The 17719-nt window shown below is 44.7% G+C and overlaps 1 protein-coding gene across 1 annotated transcript in view; it reads right to left on the reverse strand.

Annotated features, from left to right (window-relative positions):
• The window catches only part of PDE8B (phosphodiesterase 8B), a 1129923-nt gene that overhangs the window by 24215 nt on the left and 1087989 nt on the right, over positions 1 to 17719 (reverse strand). Inside the window, exon 21 of the mRNA XM_086960753.1 lies at positions 16809 to 16976. Within this exon, the coding sequence (XP_086816879.1) occupies positions 16809 to 16976 (168 nt within the window). The remainder of the gene's footprint in view (positions 1 to 16808; positions 16977 to 17719) is intronic.

Genomic DNA, 17719 nt, shown 5'->3' on the forward strand with positions numbered 1-17719 from the left:
TCTGTTTTGCCTTTGCTCCTTTTTGCTTCTATCTCTGATCCTGTCCCCACGCTCCCTGCGCTGCTACCCCACTGCTCATCGCCCCCAGCGTGTTGCTCCCACCTTCCAGCTGACCACCCTCCCCCGACCTCTACTTAATGGTGGGTGCTATGCAGCCACGCCGCTGGCTCACCAAAGGCAAGCCCATATGCACCCGTCTGCAGCCCAACCGCGATCAGCACCAGAGACCCTGGTCCCCAGACCCGCCACTGGAATGACCCCAGCACCCTCCACGCTCTCAACTCCAGACAAAGCAACGACTGCGGCTCTTGACGCCAAGCAACACCCAAGGCCTGATCTCCTCTCAACACTGCCACCCACCTTCACCCCCCTCTGGGCCCCAGATGCAGCCCCAGGATGCCAGCAAACACAAACCACTGAACTACATCCTCCTCAACATGCGCTCCCCTCACAGACACACCATAGAAATCTGGAACCTCCTCAACACTCACATGCCCGACGTCGCCTTCCTCACAGAAACCTGGACCAATGCCAGCTCCGCACTCAACATCACAACCGCCATCCCTGACGGATACAAGATCCCGATGAAAGACCGCCCCATCTGCCCAAGAGGAGGCATCGCTATCGTTCACAAGGACTCCCTCCGTATGACAACCACCGACCCGGATGACGCCTTGCCCACCATGGAACATCTCCCCTTTCAGATCCAGACCAACCCGAAACTGACGCTCCATGGAACCCTCGTCTACAGACCACCTGACTTCTGTGCTCCATTCATCGCACCCCACACCCTCGCCTCCACAGACTATATACTATTCGGAGACCTAAACTTCCACCTGGACAACCACGACGACCCCAATACCACCGCCCTCCTAGAGAACCTCGCCGACATAGGACTGAATCAACTTGTCTCTGCCCCCACTCACACAGCAGGGCACACACTCAACCCCTTCTTTTCAGGAGGAAACAGCATCTTTTGCAGCCACATCATGGAACCACTCTGGACTAACCACCACTGCATCCATCTCTCCTTTAGAAAATCCACCGCACACAAGAATGCTCGCCGCCTCCCACGCAGAAGCTGGAACAAAGCCACTGAAGAACACCTCAGATCCACCCTCACCAGCCCTCCACTCCCTACCACACCAGACACCAACACAGCAGCAAGCAACCTCCACTGTTGGTTCACTAACTGTGCCGACACACTCACCCCCCTTTAGTAGGCTACAGGGCGACACAGCAAGAAAGCAAGCTGGTTCACCACGACACTCCAAGAATCCAAGCGCTCCTGCCGATGACTAAAAAAGACTTAAAGAAACAGCAAAAGCCCAGAAACATGCACCGCCTACAGTAAAGCCACTACAGCACATCACCAACTCAGCAAAGCCACAAAGTAGAACTTCCTCCAAGACAGAATCCTCTCCTACACCCAATCAATCAATCAATCAAAGACATTTGTAGAGCGCACTACTTACCCGGAGGGTCTCAAGGCACTTGGGGGGGGGGGGGGAGGTGCTGCTACTGCTCGAACAGCCAGGTCTTGAGCTTCTTCCTGAAGGAGAGGTGGTCTTGGGTCAGGCGCAGGTCGGTCGAGAGGGAGTTCCAGGTCTTGGCGGCCAGGTAGGAGAAGGACCTTCCTCCTGTTGTCGCTCTTCGGATGCGGGGGACGGCGGCGAGGGCGTGGTTGGTCGATCGGAGGTGGCGTTTGGGAGCGTAGAAGTTGAGGCGGTTGTTGAGGTAGCTCGGGCCTTGGTCGTGTAGGGCTTTGTGTGCGTGGGTGAGGACCCACAACTCCAAGGAACTCTTCTCCATCATCCAGAAATTTGCCTAACCCGACAGTGAAACAACAGATGTCCAACAAAGCCCAGACCTCTGCAACAGATTCAGCTCCTTCTTTCACCTCAGGGTCAAGACGGTTTACGACAACTTCGATGACCAAGACCTCTGCACTGTCTCAACTTCCACCCCCAGCGACGCCACCCAACAGACCCTACTCACCGGGACCCCACTCATGACAGAAGACACCTTACAGACCATGAAGAGCATCCACTCCGGAGACCCCTGTCCACCCCACATCTTCCACAGGGCTGCCACATTTGTAGCTTTCTACAGGCAGGGACCTCAGCGTCTAGTGTCAGCATGGAAGCTTCTCCTCTGGTTTCCCAGTGAAGATGTGGTTCTTTTATACCCCAAAAGTACCCTCAGGGATTCTACCTAGATTTGTAATGGTTTGCCATGGTGGACCTGTTGTCCAAGAATAATGATAGTGGTGACTCTTGTACAGAACTATTATACAGAAGATATTAATCCTGATGTGCATGTCCTTGGCAGGTGATTAAGATACAATACTAGGAATCCTCATGCATATTAAATGAGGCCAGTTTCAGAGAAAACTGATCGACATTTATTCAGCACATACCTAGGTAAATGGTCAGTGAGATAACCGTCATGCAGAGCAAGGTAGGACAAATGTAGGTAAAAAGGTTGTGTAGCTTCCTAGGCCTATATTGGGGCACATTGGGGTTCATAACAGAGTAACCATGCAAGTGGATGCCAGTCTCTCTGCATGGGATGACACCTGGTGGCCCCCTGCCCTTAGAAACCCACCCACACCTACGGACCATGCATGCAACTTCGGCATCATACTCGACTCTTCACTCACAATGAATCGCCAGATCAATGCTGTATCCTCCGCATGAGTCAACACCCTCCACATACTTCGCAAGACATTCAAGTGGATCCCCCTCACCTTCAGGAAAACCGCCACCCTCGCACTCATCACCAGCAGACTGGGCCACGGCAACGTCCTCTATACCGGAATCAACAAAAAACTCTTCCGCAAAATTCAGACCATCCAGAACACTGCAGCCAAACTTATCCTTTATATCCCACGACACAACCACATCACCCAACAACTCTGTGACCTCCACTGGTTCCCCGTTGAAAGAAGAATAACCTTCAGGCTGCTCACACACTCCTACAAAACCCTCCACAACAGCGGACCCCAATACCTCAATGACCAAATCTCCTCCCACGCCCCCAAGAGAAACCTCCGCTCAGGCGACCTCGCCCTAGCCACCGTCCCATGTTTCTACAGGACAGAGCAGGTGGAAGATCCTTCTCCTACCTCGCAGCCAAGACCTGGAACGAACTCCCCTTTCACCTCCAAGAGAGCCTGATACTGAACCAATTCAGAAAGGACCTCAAGACTTGGCTCTAGGTGAGGTATGAGATCATAGCTGAAGGTTTGGTAAAACTGGGCTGTGACCCCATCACGTCCCAGTGATTTATGTCAATTAACGATTCAAAAAAGGGGGTGGTGATGAACAGAGTGTCTGAATTAAGCAGACCACTCTTACCCAGTCCAAAGATCAGGGTTTGATCCATCACCATTGTTTAGCTCACTGCACCATCCCAGCTCAGAACCCGGCTACATGCAAATTAGTCTGTCCCTGGCCCAGTGCATCATGGGAACAGGGCAGACCAAACTACCAAGCCAATTCTTATACTGGGAAGGAAACAAGCTTCCAGGGACCGGTTTCTGGCATTTCAGCCGTCGTCGGCCCGGCTTGCTTGAATCCTGATGGTGCAGTGAGCAAGGGACTCATGTCTGAGTATACCCTGCCACACCTATAGTGGCCAAAAACGATTCAGAAAAGGGGGTGGTTTATTCAGATACTCTGTCCATCACCACCCCCTTTTCTGAATCATTTTGTCCACCATAAGCGTGGAAGGGTATACTCAGATGTGAGTCCCTTGCTCACTGCACCATCAGGATTCAAGCAAGCCGGCCGAAGATGGCTGAAATGCCAGAAACCGGTCCCCGGAAGCTTGTTTCCTTCCCAGTATAAGAATTGGCTTGGTAGTTTGGTCTGCCCTGTTCCCATGATGCACAGGGCCAGGGACAGACTAATTTGCATGTAGCCGGGTTCTGAGCTGGGATGGTGCAGTGAGCTAAAAAACGGTGATGGATCAAGCCCTGATCTTTGGACTGGGTAGGAGTGTCCTGCTTTATTCAGATACTCTGTTCATCACCACCCCCTTTTCTGAATCATTTTGTCCACCATAAGCGTGGAAGGGTATACTCAGATGTGAGTCCCTTGCTCACTGCACCATCAGGATTCAAGCAATCCGGGCCGAAGACGGCTAAAATGCCAGAAACCGGTCCCCGGAAGCTTGTTTCCTTCCCAGTATAAGAATTGGCTTGGTAGTTTGGTCTGCCCTGTTCCCATGATGCACTGGGCCAGAGACAGACTAATTTGCATGTAGCCGGGTTCTGAGCTGGGATGGTGCAGTGAGCTAAAAAACGGTGATGGATCAAGCCCTGATCTTTGGACTGGGTAGGAGTGTTCTGCTTTATTCAGATACTCTGTCCATCACCACCCCCTTTACTGAATCATTTTGTCCACCATAAGCGTGGAAGGGTATACTCAGATGTGAGTCCCTTGCTCACTGCACCATCAGGATTCAAGCAAGCCGGGCCGAAGACGCCTGAAATGCCAGAAACCGGTCCCCGGAAGCTTGTTTCCTTCCCAGTATAAGAATTGGCTTGGTAGTTTGGTCTGCCCTGTTCCCATGATGCACTGGGCCAGGGACAGACTAATTTGCATGTAGCCGGGTTCTGAGCTGGGATGGTGCAGTGAGCTAAAAAACAGTGATGGATCAAGCCCTGATCTTTGGACTGGGTCGGAGTGTTCTGCTTTATTCAGATACTCTGTCCATCACCATCCCCTTTTCTGAATCATTTTGTCCACCATAAGCGTGGAAGGGTATACTCAGATGTGAGTCCCTTGCTCACTGCACCATCAGGATTCAAGCAAGCCGGGCCGAAGACGGCTGAAATGCCAGAAACCGGTCCCCGGAAGCTTGTTTCCTTCCCAGGATAAGAATTGGCTTGGTAGTTTGGTCTGCCCTGTTCCCATGATGCACAGGGCCAGGGACAGACTAATTTGCATGTAGCCGGGTTCTGAGCTGGGATGGTGCAGTGAGCTAAAAAACGGTGATGGATCAAGCCCTGATCTTTGGACTGGGTATGAGTGTTCTGCTTTATTCAGATACTCTATCCATCACCACCCCCTTTTCTGAATCATTTTGTCCACCATAAGCGTGGAAGGGTATACTCAGATGTGAGTCCCTTGCTCACTGCACCATCAGGATTCAAGCAAGCCGGGCCGAAGTCGGCTGAAATGCCAGAAACAGGTCCCCGGAAGCTTGTTTCCTTCCCAGTATAAGAATTGGCTTGGTAGTTTGGTCTGCCCTATTCCCATGATGCACTGGGTCAGGGACAGACTAATTTGCATGTAGCCGGGTTCTGAGCTGGGATGGTGCAGTGAGCTAAAAAACGGTGATGGATCAAGCCCTGATCTTTGGACTGGGTAGGAGTGTCCTGCTTTATTCAGATACTCTGTTCATCACCACCCCCTTTTCTGAATCATTTTGTCCACCATAAGCGTGGAAGGGTATACTCAGATGTGAGTCCCTTGCTCACTGCACCATCAGGATTCAAGCAAGCCGGGCCGAAGACGGCTGAAATGCCAGAAACCGGTCCCCGGAAGCTTGTTTCCTTCCCAGTATAAGAATTGGCTTGGTAGTTTGGTCTGCCCTGTTCCCATGATGCACTGGGCCAGAGACAGACTAATTTGCATGTAGCCGGGTTCTGAGCTGGGATGGTGCAGTGAGCTAAAAAACGGTGATGGATCAAGCCCTGATCTTTGGACTGGGTAGGAGTGTTCTGCTTTATTCAGATACTCTGTCAATCACCACCCCCTTTACTGAATCATTTTGTCCACCATAAGCGTGGAAGGGTATACTCAGATGTGAGTCCCTTGCTCACTGCACCATCAGGATTCAAGCAAGCCGGGCCGAAGACGCCTGAAATGCCAGAAACCGGTCCCCGGAAGCTTGTTTCCTTCCCAGTATAAGAATTAGCTTGGTAGTTTGGTCTGCCCTATTCCCATGATGCACTGGGCCAGGGACAGACTAATTTGCATGTAGCCGGGATCTGAGCTGGGATGGTGCAGTGAGCTAAAAAACGGTGATGGATCAAGCCCTGATCTTTGGACTGGGTACGAGTGTTCTGCTTTATTCAGATACTCTATCCATCACCACCCCCTTTTCTGAATCATTTTGTCCACCATAAGCGTGGAAGGGTATACTCAGATGTGAGTCCCTTGCTCACTGCACCATCAGGATTCAAGCAAGCCGGGCCGAAGACGGCTGAAATGCCAGAAACCGGTCCCCGGAAGCTTGTTTCCTTCCCAGTATAAGAATTGGCTTGGTAGTTTGGTCTGCCCTATTCCCATGATGCACTGGGCCAGGGACAGACTAATTTGCATGTAGCCGGGTTATGAGCTGGGATGGTGCAGTGAGCTAAAAAACAGTGATGGATCAAGCCCTGATCTTTGGATTGGGTAGGAGTGTCCTGCTTTATTCAGATACTCTGTTCATCACCACCCCCTTTTCTGAGTCATTTTGTCCACCATAAGCGTGGAAGGGTATACTCAGATGTGAGTCCCTTGCTCACTGCACCATCAGGATTCAAGCAAGCCGGGCCGAAGACGGCTGAAATGCCAGAAACCGGTCCCCGGAAGCTTGTTTCCTTCCCAGTATAAGAATTGGCTTGGTAGTTTGGTCTGCCCTATTCCCATGATGCACTGGGCCAGGGACAGACTAATTTGCATGTAGCCGGGTTCTGAGCTGGGATGGTGCAGTGAGCTAAAAAACGGTGATGGATCAAGCCCTGATCTTTGGACTGGGTAGGAGTGTCCTGCTTTATTCAGATACTCTGTTCATCACCACCCCCTTTTCTGAGTCATTTTGTCCACCATAAGCGTGGAAGGGTATACTCAGATGTGAGTCCCTTGCTCACTGCACCATCAGGATTCAAGCAAGCCGGGCCGAAGACGGCTGAAATGCCAGAAACCGGTCCCCGGAAGCTTGTTTCCTTCCCAGTATAAGAATTGGCTTGGTTGTTTGGTCTGCCCTGTTCCCATGATGCACTGGGCCAGAGACAGACTAATTTGCATGTAGCCGGGTTCTGAGCTGGGATGGTGCAGTGAGCTAAAAAACGGTGATGGATCAAGCCCTGATCTTTGGACTGGGTAGGAGTGTTCTGCTTTATTCAGATACTCTGTCCATCACCACCCCCTTTACTGAATCATTTTGTCCACCATAAGCGTGGAAGGGTATACTCAGATGTGAGTCCCTTGCTCACTGCACCATCAGGATTCAAGCAAGCCGGGCCGAAGACGCCTGAAATGCCAGAAACCGGTCCCCGGAAGCTTGTTTCCTTCCCAGTATAAGAATTGGCTTGGTAGTTTGGTCTGCCCTGTTCCCATGATGCACTGGGCCAGGGACAGACTAATTTGCATGTAGCCGGGTTCTGAGCTGGGATGGTGCAGTGAGCTAAAAAACGGTGATGGATCAAGCCCTGATCTTTGGACTGGGTAGGAGTGTCCTGCTTTATTCAGATACTCTGTTCATCACCACCCCCTTTTCTGAATCATTTTGTCCACCATAAGCGTGGAAGGGTATACTCAGATGTGAGTCCCTTGCTCACTGCACCATCAGGATTCAAGCAAGCCGGGCCGAAGACGGCTGAAATGCCAGAAACCGGTCCCCGGAATCTTGTTTCCTTCCCAGTATAAGAATTGGCTTGGTAGTTTGGTCTGCCCTGTTCCCATGATGCACTGGGCCAGAGACAGACTAATTTGCATGTAGCCGGGTTCTGAGCTGGGATGGTGCAGTGAGCTAAAAAACGGTGATGGATCAAGCCCTGATCTTTGGACTGGGTAGGAGTGTTCTGCTTTATTCAGATACTCTGTCCATCACCACCCCCTTTACTGAATCATTTTGTCCACCATAAGCGTGGAAGGGTATACTCAGATATGAGTCCCTTGCTCACTGCACCATCAGGATTCAAGCAAGCCGGGCCGAAGACGCCTGAAATGCCAGAAACCGGTCCCCGGAAGCTTGTTTCCTTCCCAGTATAAGAATTGGCTTGGTAGTTTGGTCTGCCCTGTTCCCATGATGCACTGGGCCAGGGACAGACTAATTTGCATGTAGCCGGGTCTCGAGCTGGGATGGTGCAGTGAGCTAAAAAACGGTGATGGATCAAGCCCTGATCTTTGGACTGGGTAGGAGTGTTCTGCTTTATTCAGATACTCTGTCCATCACCACCCCCTTTTCTGAATCATTTTGTCCACCATAAGCGTGGAAGGGTATACTCAGATGTGAGTCCCTTGCTCACTGCACCATCAGGATTCAAGCAAGCCGGCCGAAGATGGCTGAAATGCCAGAAACCGGTCCCCGGAAGCTTGTTTCCTTCCCAGTATAAGAATTGGCTTGGTAGTTTGGTCTGCCCTGTTCCCATGATGCACTGGGCCAGGGACAGACTAATTTGCATGTAGCTGGGTTCTGAGCTGGGATGGTGCAGTGAGCTAAAAAACGGTGATGGATCAAGCCCTGATCTTTGGACTGGGTAGGAGTGTTCTGCTTTATTCAGATACTCTGTCCATCACCACACCCTTTTCTGAATCATTATGTCAATTAAGGCACTGATTGTCATTTGAACTTAATCGTTCCTGACCGGGCTACATAGTTCCTTATTTTGAGTCGCAATCACTTGGGGTTATTCAAACCCACTCAAGAATTCTAGTTGTGCCTCCTCTCTGGGTGCCTCAGACGTGTGTGCGGTCTTATAAAAGTTATGTAAAGCCTTTGCTTTTTCTTGTTTGATCTTGGCTATCTCCCCCATTTGTTTGTGGAGGTGACTGGTATAGATTTGCTCATGTTTGACCCACAATTGTCACGCTAAATTGCATCTGTCTTATTTCCCTGGTCATATGTCACATGTTTGAGGTGTAGCAGGGTAAACTCTGCTCTATTTGAGTAAATCACACTAAATTTTGCTCTAAAGTCTGCCACCTTCCTCTGAAGTGCAAGGGCGGCAGTATCCTTGTGAATTCGCTCCACTGTTTGGAGCTCTGTCTCAAGGTGTCCCACATGGTGGACAAGGTTGTGTCTTGAGGAACTTTCATAAAGAAGAATTCTCTGATAGTGTTGCGTATCTCGTCTTGGAAGAGATGATATCTGGTGAGGGATCCAGGGAAAAACCACAGGCGGAATTTAGGTGTGGTGGCCATACAATCTAGTGTAAGCTCTACAGGGGCATGGTTTGAGAATGTAATAGGATGAAAGGTGGAGGCCAAAATTGAATATTACAAGTACTGACTTATAAATACATAATCAAGTCTTGAATGTAAGCAATAGGAGTAGAGGAAAGTGTGATCACTAACAGAAGGGTGTGCTGCCCTCAAGCCCACTGATTGAATTAATTGTTTTAGGAGTTTACGGGCGCCGCCTGTGGCAGAGCATTGTCGATGGGTACTGTCTAATTCTGGATCCCAAATAAGGTTAAAATCTCACATGAGGATAATCTCGCCCTCTGCAAAGCCCCCGAAGAGAGTGAGAAATGAGTTAAGAAAGGCAGCCTGCACTGATTTGGAAGTATAAATTGATACTTTTGTACAGATCCTGCCCAATGTTTTCCCTTTGACCATTATTAACCTCCCCTCGTTGTCCGATTTCCTGCCCTTCAGATGGAACTTAAGGGATGAGCGTAAGAGGAGGGCAACCCCATTATGTTTGGTGGGAGCAGAAGATCAGGGAATATGCTTTGTGGAGTAATCTGTGGTCCTCCCTGCGTTTTAGATGTTTTTCTTGTATTGCTAGTATATCGTGTCTCCTAAAGCAAGACAGAAATCTAAAAGATATTTCCACAATTTATGACGTTTAGCCGGAGAGTAAAGCCCTTTACCATTCCATGTCAATGTAGTCAATACCATGACAGTGTTATGCCGTTATACACATTCAAGGGCTTTCATCACATCACCACCACAAATCAGACCACACTCGTTCCTCGTCCCTCCCCAGGGACCGCCCCCAGTATCCTGTTAACATGTTCTTGATCGCCCATTCGCTACTCGCGCAGCGAGCTACTAGCCTTTCATAAAGACAACACGGGTATAAAAACACATCTATGTACCCAAACTGGGCCAGGATTATCCTATGGACCTATCTCCTGCCTCGCTTGTCGCTGGTCCAGCATGGGTCAAACCCCATCAGGCAACCACACAATCCTTGCATAAAATCACCTTGCGCTGAACTGTCTATATTTTAATGCTAGATCCTTACCTAGACATGCCCTGGACATCTGGGATCTACTCATATCTAAGACCCCGGACCTGGTTTTCGTTACCGAAACCTGGTTATCCGAGACCAGTGCTCCAGACCTAGCAAACGCCCTCCCCTCCAACTACAAAATCATTACGCAAGATAGACCTGGTAAAAGAGGAGGGGGGTTGAAACATGGCAGGGGGTAAAAGAATTGCAAGATGAGGCAGAGGAAGAAGAGAAAAACACATGGTTAAAAGCAGAGTGCAGACAGCGAGAGGAAGATGGAGTTTGGGTCTACAAAGATGGAAGGCCTGTAATGCCAAACTGCATGATTGCTGACATGGCACGGATGTACCATGGTCCAGGGCATTTAGGAAGAGATTCAATGATCAGACTATTCAGAGAAACATGGTTCAGTCCAAAATTCAGAATCATTGCAGAGTCACTTTGCCAAAGATGTTTGACCTGTCAACAAATAAATCCAAATAGAAAAACTGTTGTAAGCATGGGAACCATAGGACGGGAGGGTGGTCCATTTACCAGATTACAGATGGATTTCATTGACATGCCGAAGCACAACAAGCTCAAATATGTGCTTGTGTTTGTTTGTCTGTTTTCAAGATGGGTGGAAGCTTTTCCAACTCATCATAATGACTCAGTCACTGTGGCAAAATTGCTTTTGAGAGAGATCATACCTAGGTGCGGATTTCCAGTAACTATTGAAAGTGATCGCGGAACACATTTTGAAAACAGATTGCTGAAATTAGTTTGTGAGGCTTTAAACATTGAGCAAAAGCTGCATTGTGCATACAGACCAGAAGCATCAGGTGTTGTTGAACAGATAAATGGAACTATCAAAAACAGGATTTCAAAAATGTGTCTAGCCACAGGAGTGAAGTGGACAGATGCTCTTCCACTTGTTTTAATGTCTTTAAGAAGTACTCCAGAGAAAAAGACAGGCCTTAGTCCCCATGATATTCTAATGGGTAGAGTAATGAGGCAAGCATTTGTTCCAGTTGGCAAACTATTGAGTATTAATGATAGTGCAATCATTGAATACTGCCAGAATCTTTCTGATGTAGTTAATTCTGTATTTCATCAGGTGGGAACAGATGTAATAACAAAGTAGAAAGAACAAGCTCATGATTTGTTGCCTGGAGATTGGGTGAGGACTTAAGTTCATCGAAGAAGAAATTGTTTAGTACCAAGGTGGCAAAAAGCAAGACAAGTCATTTTGGTCACAACAAATGCAGTTAAATGCAGAGGACTGAAAAGGTGGGTGCATGCGAGTCATACTATTCGCGTACCACCTCCTGAGAATTCTGATGAAGAAAGTGAGACAACAACTGATTCAGATTCAGAATGAGGCCCTGAAGATCCAGAGTCTGACGATCAGCAAGAAAATCAACATCTGGAGAATCTAGATGAGAATCAGAACTTGAATGAAGAAGATCTGGGTATCGAAACTGGAGATCAAGATGTTGATGAAGACCTGTTAGAAAAAGAATCTCAAAAAGAAAAAGGAGATTCAGAAGCAGAGGATTCTGAGCAAGACAGAAATCTAATCCAGGAGAGTATTGAAAGGCAAAGAAGCAACTCTGTGAATAGGAGCAAGAAACCTGAAACTGGGAAGCTAAAGGTGATCCCTGAAGAAGAGGAAGAATTACCAAGTACCAGCTGTAAGGATGATGTTCCTAATGGAGTGAAGCTGCCGAGTAAAGAAGTTCCTAGATACAGATTTGAAGTCTCAGATACAGATACGGATGGGAGTGATGAAGAATCTGAAATAAGAAAATTCAGAAAAAGAGCTTGGAAAGCTAAATGTAACGAAAACGTGCCAAAGAAGAAAATCTTGAGGAAAGGAGATATTTGGCCAGAAGATAACTTGAAATTCAAACTGGTGAAGAAATCAAAAGAGCAGATCAACGAAGTATCTAGTCAGGGAGGCGACTCTGATAAGAAAGACGAGAAGAATAAGAAAATAGAAGTAATCACTCGTAAGACAAAAAGAGTAATAAAGCCAAATCAAAAGTATAAGTCCCCAGAGTGGACTTATATCATCATTCCACTAATTGTTGAGGTAGGAAGTAGTAGTCAAGAAGATTTGGAAGAAGCTAGTGACAAGGATTAATACTGCTTAGTTTTAGATAAGGGTTTTGATTCCTGGCATAAGGCTGAAGAAAATGTGTTAGGTGACTTTAGGTCGAAGAAATTGTGTTTAGCTGAAAAGCACATGTTTATGTGACACACGGTCAAAGAAAAGCTGTTTTAGGGTTCTTTTAAAAAAAAAATTTAAAGGGGGGAATATTCTTTTTATAGTTTTACATTATATTATTTACATTATTTTAAAATATTTGTTTTTCATTTTAAAATGCCTAGTTCAGATACTTCAGGGTGTTCAATCCTGAGAAGATGTTGCAAAATGTCTTCAATTTGGGTGGTTCTATTAATTTTAGTCTGGTTAATTTTAGCTGTAGTGTACCCTTTTGGTATTGATAAACAGAAACTTAAGACTAATATAACAAGTAAGGTAGAGACTAAACATGAGAAACATGCTGGCAAGTCTAGCAGAGTTATTAAGCATAATCCAGAGATCCATCAAGATAGATCTGTTGGAGATTTTTCTAGCAATTCATTTTCAAGGCTTCTGTCTGAATATGTTAAAGTAATGAATGTTAAAGATTGCAATGTCTGTGTGAAGCTGCCTGCTTCTGTCTCAGAGGGGGTTACTTATAACATGTTACCTCTCACTTATGGCATTACTTGCAGTGTAATTGCTAGCCTGTTTTATCAGACTGGTCGTCTGGAGTATTATTACTCAGATTTTGATGAGGTTTTTGCAAATCTCAAAGTTGTAAATAGCTTAAACAAAGTAAAGCCTGCGAAACAGATGAGGGAATTCTTTTTAGTAACTAATGAACTTAATTACGAATATGCTTATAGAAATAATTTAACATGCAAAATGAGAGCAGAAGAAAAGACTTTCCTGAATATGCTTGAGAAGAGAAGGGCAGTTTACAAGAGAAATTAGATGCTTAAACATGCTAAGTCTAAATACTGGCAAATGGAAGATGCTAAACTTAATGGTGTTAACACAAATGCAGCTATTCATATAGATGAACCAGTTAGTGGTAAATTTTGCATTAGAAGAGATAACACACTTTTCGATAACTTTTTTGTGGGTGCTAGTCAATGCGAGGATACCTATCGTATCATAGGGGGATGGGGATTTAAAGGTGGTAAGGATCCAATTTTTCCTGGAATTTATTTTATTTGTGGTAATAAGGCATATTTTAGCCTCCCAGACCATTGGTATGGGACATGCTATCTTGGATTAGTTTTTCCAAAGATTTTTCATGTTGACAGAAATGAAAAGGGTAATTTTGAATTTGGTGAACACCTGAATAGGTACAAAAGAGAAAGTTTTACGGAAGTCCTGGGAGACATCTTTGGTGCTGTCATTCCTATGGTAGGAATTACCATGAATTCAATCAAAATCATAAAGGTTTCTACAATTGTAGATAGATTGTCAACAGATACTGCAAGTGGTTTCCAATTAGTCAATACAGAACTTGTTGCTACCAGAAGCATGGTTATGCAGAATCGTCTTGCATTAGACATTCTGCTTGCAAAAGAGGGAGGAGTCTGTGGGGTCTTACATGTCCAGCATTGTTGTACTTATATTCCTGACAAGAGTCGGAATATAGAGTCGCTTATTAAAAATATTACAGAATTTCACGAAGAAATAGAACCCCTGGAGGAAGAAAGTTTCACTGAACGATTAGGCAAAAGAATTGAGGCAATAAAAGAATGGTTTTCAGAAATTGGTGGCCAAATCATTGGCAAAGTGCTCTATCCAGTAATTGTCATCATTATGGTGATATTGCTGCTAAAAATTTGTTGCATGATCCACAAGAGAAAGAAGCATCAGAGAGAGAAGAGGATAATTTACAAACTCAGAAAGGAACAGGAGAAGGAATATGAGTTAGAAGAGATGCGAAGGGCTCAGTTTGAAAGTGTTGAGCAAACAGAAGAAAATGGGGTTTAGGGAGACTAATACTGAAAGAACTCAAAATGTGACGTCTCTAAATTGGGTTCAAAATTTTTCTAAATTTTGGGTGTTGTTTGGTGATTTTAAAATCACCAGATGAGGGAGTTGATGGAGCGAGTTTCAGAAATCATTTTATTCTGGCTCGTGAAATTAATTCTCTGTAACATGAACTAATTTATTAATGAATTGTTGCATGATTTGTATTACTAAACCAACCTAAAGTAAAAATTGCATTCACAAACACGCTGGATTAATATTTATGTGCTCATGTTGCATTTGCGAGTTTGTTCTGTAACACATAAATAATATTGTCTTGTTTGTCTTATTGTCCTTGTCACTATTAATGCGGCTGATTATCTAGTGGCATGTGCTTTCATTATGTGTGCTTATGTGTTTGTCTATGTTGTGATTGTTTATCCATGTTTTGTTCGTCTATCTTTTTACTCTTTCAGATATATGAAGAATTCAGCTGGACTATAAGAAGAATGGTAGATATTAAATGTGCTGCTTTATTTGTGTGCTTCTGCTAGGTGACATATATTAATGGGTTAAATATTAGCAATGGAGGGTGGGTAACAGAAGGGTTTATTTTACCTGAATTAATCACTTTTTTGTGTTTGTTTAAATACTAGCTCGAGGGAAAGGCTTGAGGCCTAGTTCTAATGGAAGTTGGTTGGCCTGACTGAAAGGAGCTGAGCACAGCAGAGTTGATGCTTTTTAATAAATATTTCCTCGGAAACGTGTAGAAGCTCAAACAATGGACAATGTGTGCAACGTGCTCCGAAAGTAAATACGTCAAGGCCAAGGAAGCGTGTAGAGGCAGCTTGGCTAAAATCCTGGAGGAAATTGCTGCGAACATTTAGTTTAATGTTGCGATCTCTAGGAAGCCAGTGTCGCTTCGTGTCAATGGACAATGACATAATGATGTCACAAGAACTGATGTGATGGCCTCTCGGTGGTCTGATGGACAACAACCAATTGGGTTGCTGGATTTTACTAAAATATCATTTTTAGTTAGATTAGTGGGTCAGAAAAGTATAAGAACTTAGCCTCTTGAGGGGAGCGGGGCTGACTGTTCCTGAGGGCGAAGTGCTGTCCGATTTTCCTTTGGACACCTAAGGATTCTGAATGCATAATAAATGTTTTTCTTCTTCAGGTCAGAAAGCTTAACATAGGGATTTAGGGTTGATGTTTATTTTAATTCATTAATTTTGTGCAATGTTGAAATGTCAGACCTATGAGCCAATAAACGAATGAATAAAACTGATTTAATTAAAATATTCGAAATTAATAAATGAGCTAATAAAGATTTGAAACTAAACTTTGAAACTTAAATAAAAGACTTACAACGTCAAGCTGGTCTTGATCATTTTAGTTGTTACCATTAGTTAGAACCATCGGGCAAAGTGGTCTAGTTAAATGTTATTTCTTTTTACCTATGAATAAAATGTTATACTGCAGTTGTGAATATTGTACATATGAGTTTGAATAGTTTGATTAATTAGGCTACATGATTAAGCTCCAAGATTTTCTGTCTTAGTTGTATGGGCCTTGGTATTGATTAGTATGGTGAGTATTAGGTAGTGAATGGTGGTGTATGTGAGACAGAATTTCTATAGTGACGCTGGATCAGTACGTCAGTGGCAAACAACGGGCTCAATCAATTTGTTCTATTCATGAACTATGACATACTTGTTAATATTTCAGTATCTCATTTAAACTGATCTGAAAGTAATCAGTGTGTTCCACGTCATTCCACTTCTTATGTTTCTATTCTGACTGAAAAACAATGCTGTGGCAAAATCAGTTTGCCCCATTTTTTCACATTTTTCACATTTTGCCCCATTTCTTCACATAATACAAAGAGCACAATGGTGAAAGCTGATTTGTGGAGTTTTCCACGAGTGCAAAGCTTCTGTAGTATGGTCCCTAGTACCTTCTTGCTGTAAATAAGTCCACATATTCCACTGAGAAACAACCCAAACGCCAAGATCAATTTCTCAAGAAATGGTATTCAGTCAACACAATTACGACTAGACAGTTACCTAAAATGTACTAAAAAGGAGAGTCTATAGCATTTAAGCACATTAGAGAGAACTTTTGAATTCAGGTTTATGACGATGTTTAACACACACATTAATAGCATTTAGTGACCACAAGAATCAATCAACCACTTAAAAAAATAGGTAGTTGCTCTTCCAGGAAAATATGCACTAAATTGAAGATCCGAGTGGTTTGAGGTATATCGCATCCATTTCAGATATTCACAGTAAGCAGAGTAAGCACTGAATGTACAAATAATATTAATTTCGTAGTATGTAATCTTAACTCATGCAGATAGTTGCTGGTTGAAGGGCAGGCACCACAACCTGCATACTTAACAAACGTAACGCATAATTGTGTTGAGTTACATTTTAAAGACCCTTATACAAAATTAGCTGCTTAAGGCATTTGTAATGGCCATTACCTTGATTTGTAATTGTAGGACTATGGACTGGATGCACAAGAGCTTGCGATGTTGTACTCTGATTCTTTTAAAAATGAATTGATTATTTCAAAATAAGAATTTGCAATTTCCTACCTGTGCAAAATATTCCTCTGATATCCTCCCAGCCCATTCTATGCATAGATCCAGAGGGCGACAGGGATTTGCTACGTCAGCACATTTAATCATCATGCGTTTGATCAGGATTCGGTTCTCTGGAGAGTTCTTCACACTTGGTGCAGATTCACAGTCACTGCCCTCGCTCTAGAACACAGGAAATTAGTCGGATCAACAAACTGAATGCAATGTACTTTCACAACAAAGACATTTATTGAGGCTAGACTACATCACGCTTTAACCCTCAAACATCCCAGACACTGTCATCATTCACTTGAGGATTGTTCTTAACAGATCCCTTACAATCCTCACAAAAAGCCAATTTTTACATAACAAAAAATCTAAAATATTCCACTAGGCAGCTTTCATATCTGAAGCCTTCACAACATATCACTGCCTGAGCGATTCCATAGTGCCTGGAGCACAACCGTATCAACAAGAATTTTTGATTACCTATAAGAGCCTTTTCACTGTTTTAGCAAACAGTTTCAAATTTGAGGGTGGAAGATGTTCTTTACCTTGAGATTTTCCAAACACAATTCTATGTTGTGCATTTTATCAATCAATCAATCAATCAAAACATTTTATGACTTCTTCAATGCTTTTCAGTGTCACTTAAAACCTTTAATTTTACTTCAGGTTTAACATATTACTGTTAATATTGATAAAATGAATACCAATGTTTATAATGATAAACTCGCACATAAGAACGAAATCGCATCACTATTATTAAATTTGCCCTTCATTAACTCTCCATCAAGGAGGTCCGAGGTCAGGCAGGCTCTGCGATCTCAGCCTGAGCTTGCTGATTGATAGGTCACAGGTGGGGTGGTACATACCCAGCGCAAATAGGAAACTCAGGGCAATCCCCGAGATTGGCCCCAATAAAG

This window comes from Lissotriton vulgaris, chromosome 3_1 (genome assembly GCF_964263255.1).
Source record: "Lissotriton vulgaris chromosome 3_1, aLisVul1.2, whole genome shotgun sequence".
In the NCBI taxonomy this organism is placed as follows: Eukaryota; Metazoa; Chordata; class Amphibia; order Caudata; family Salamandridae; genus Lissotriton; species Lissotriton vulgaris.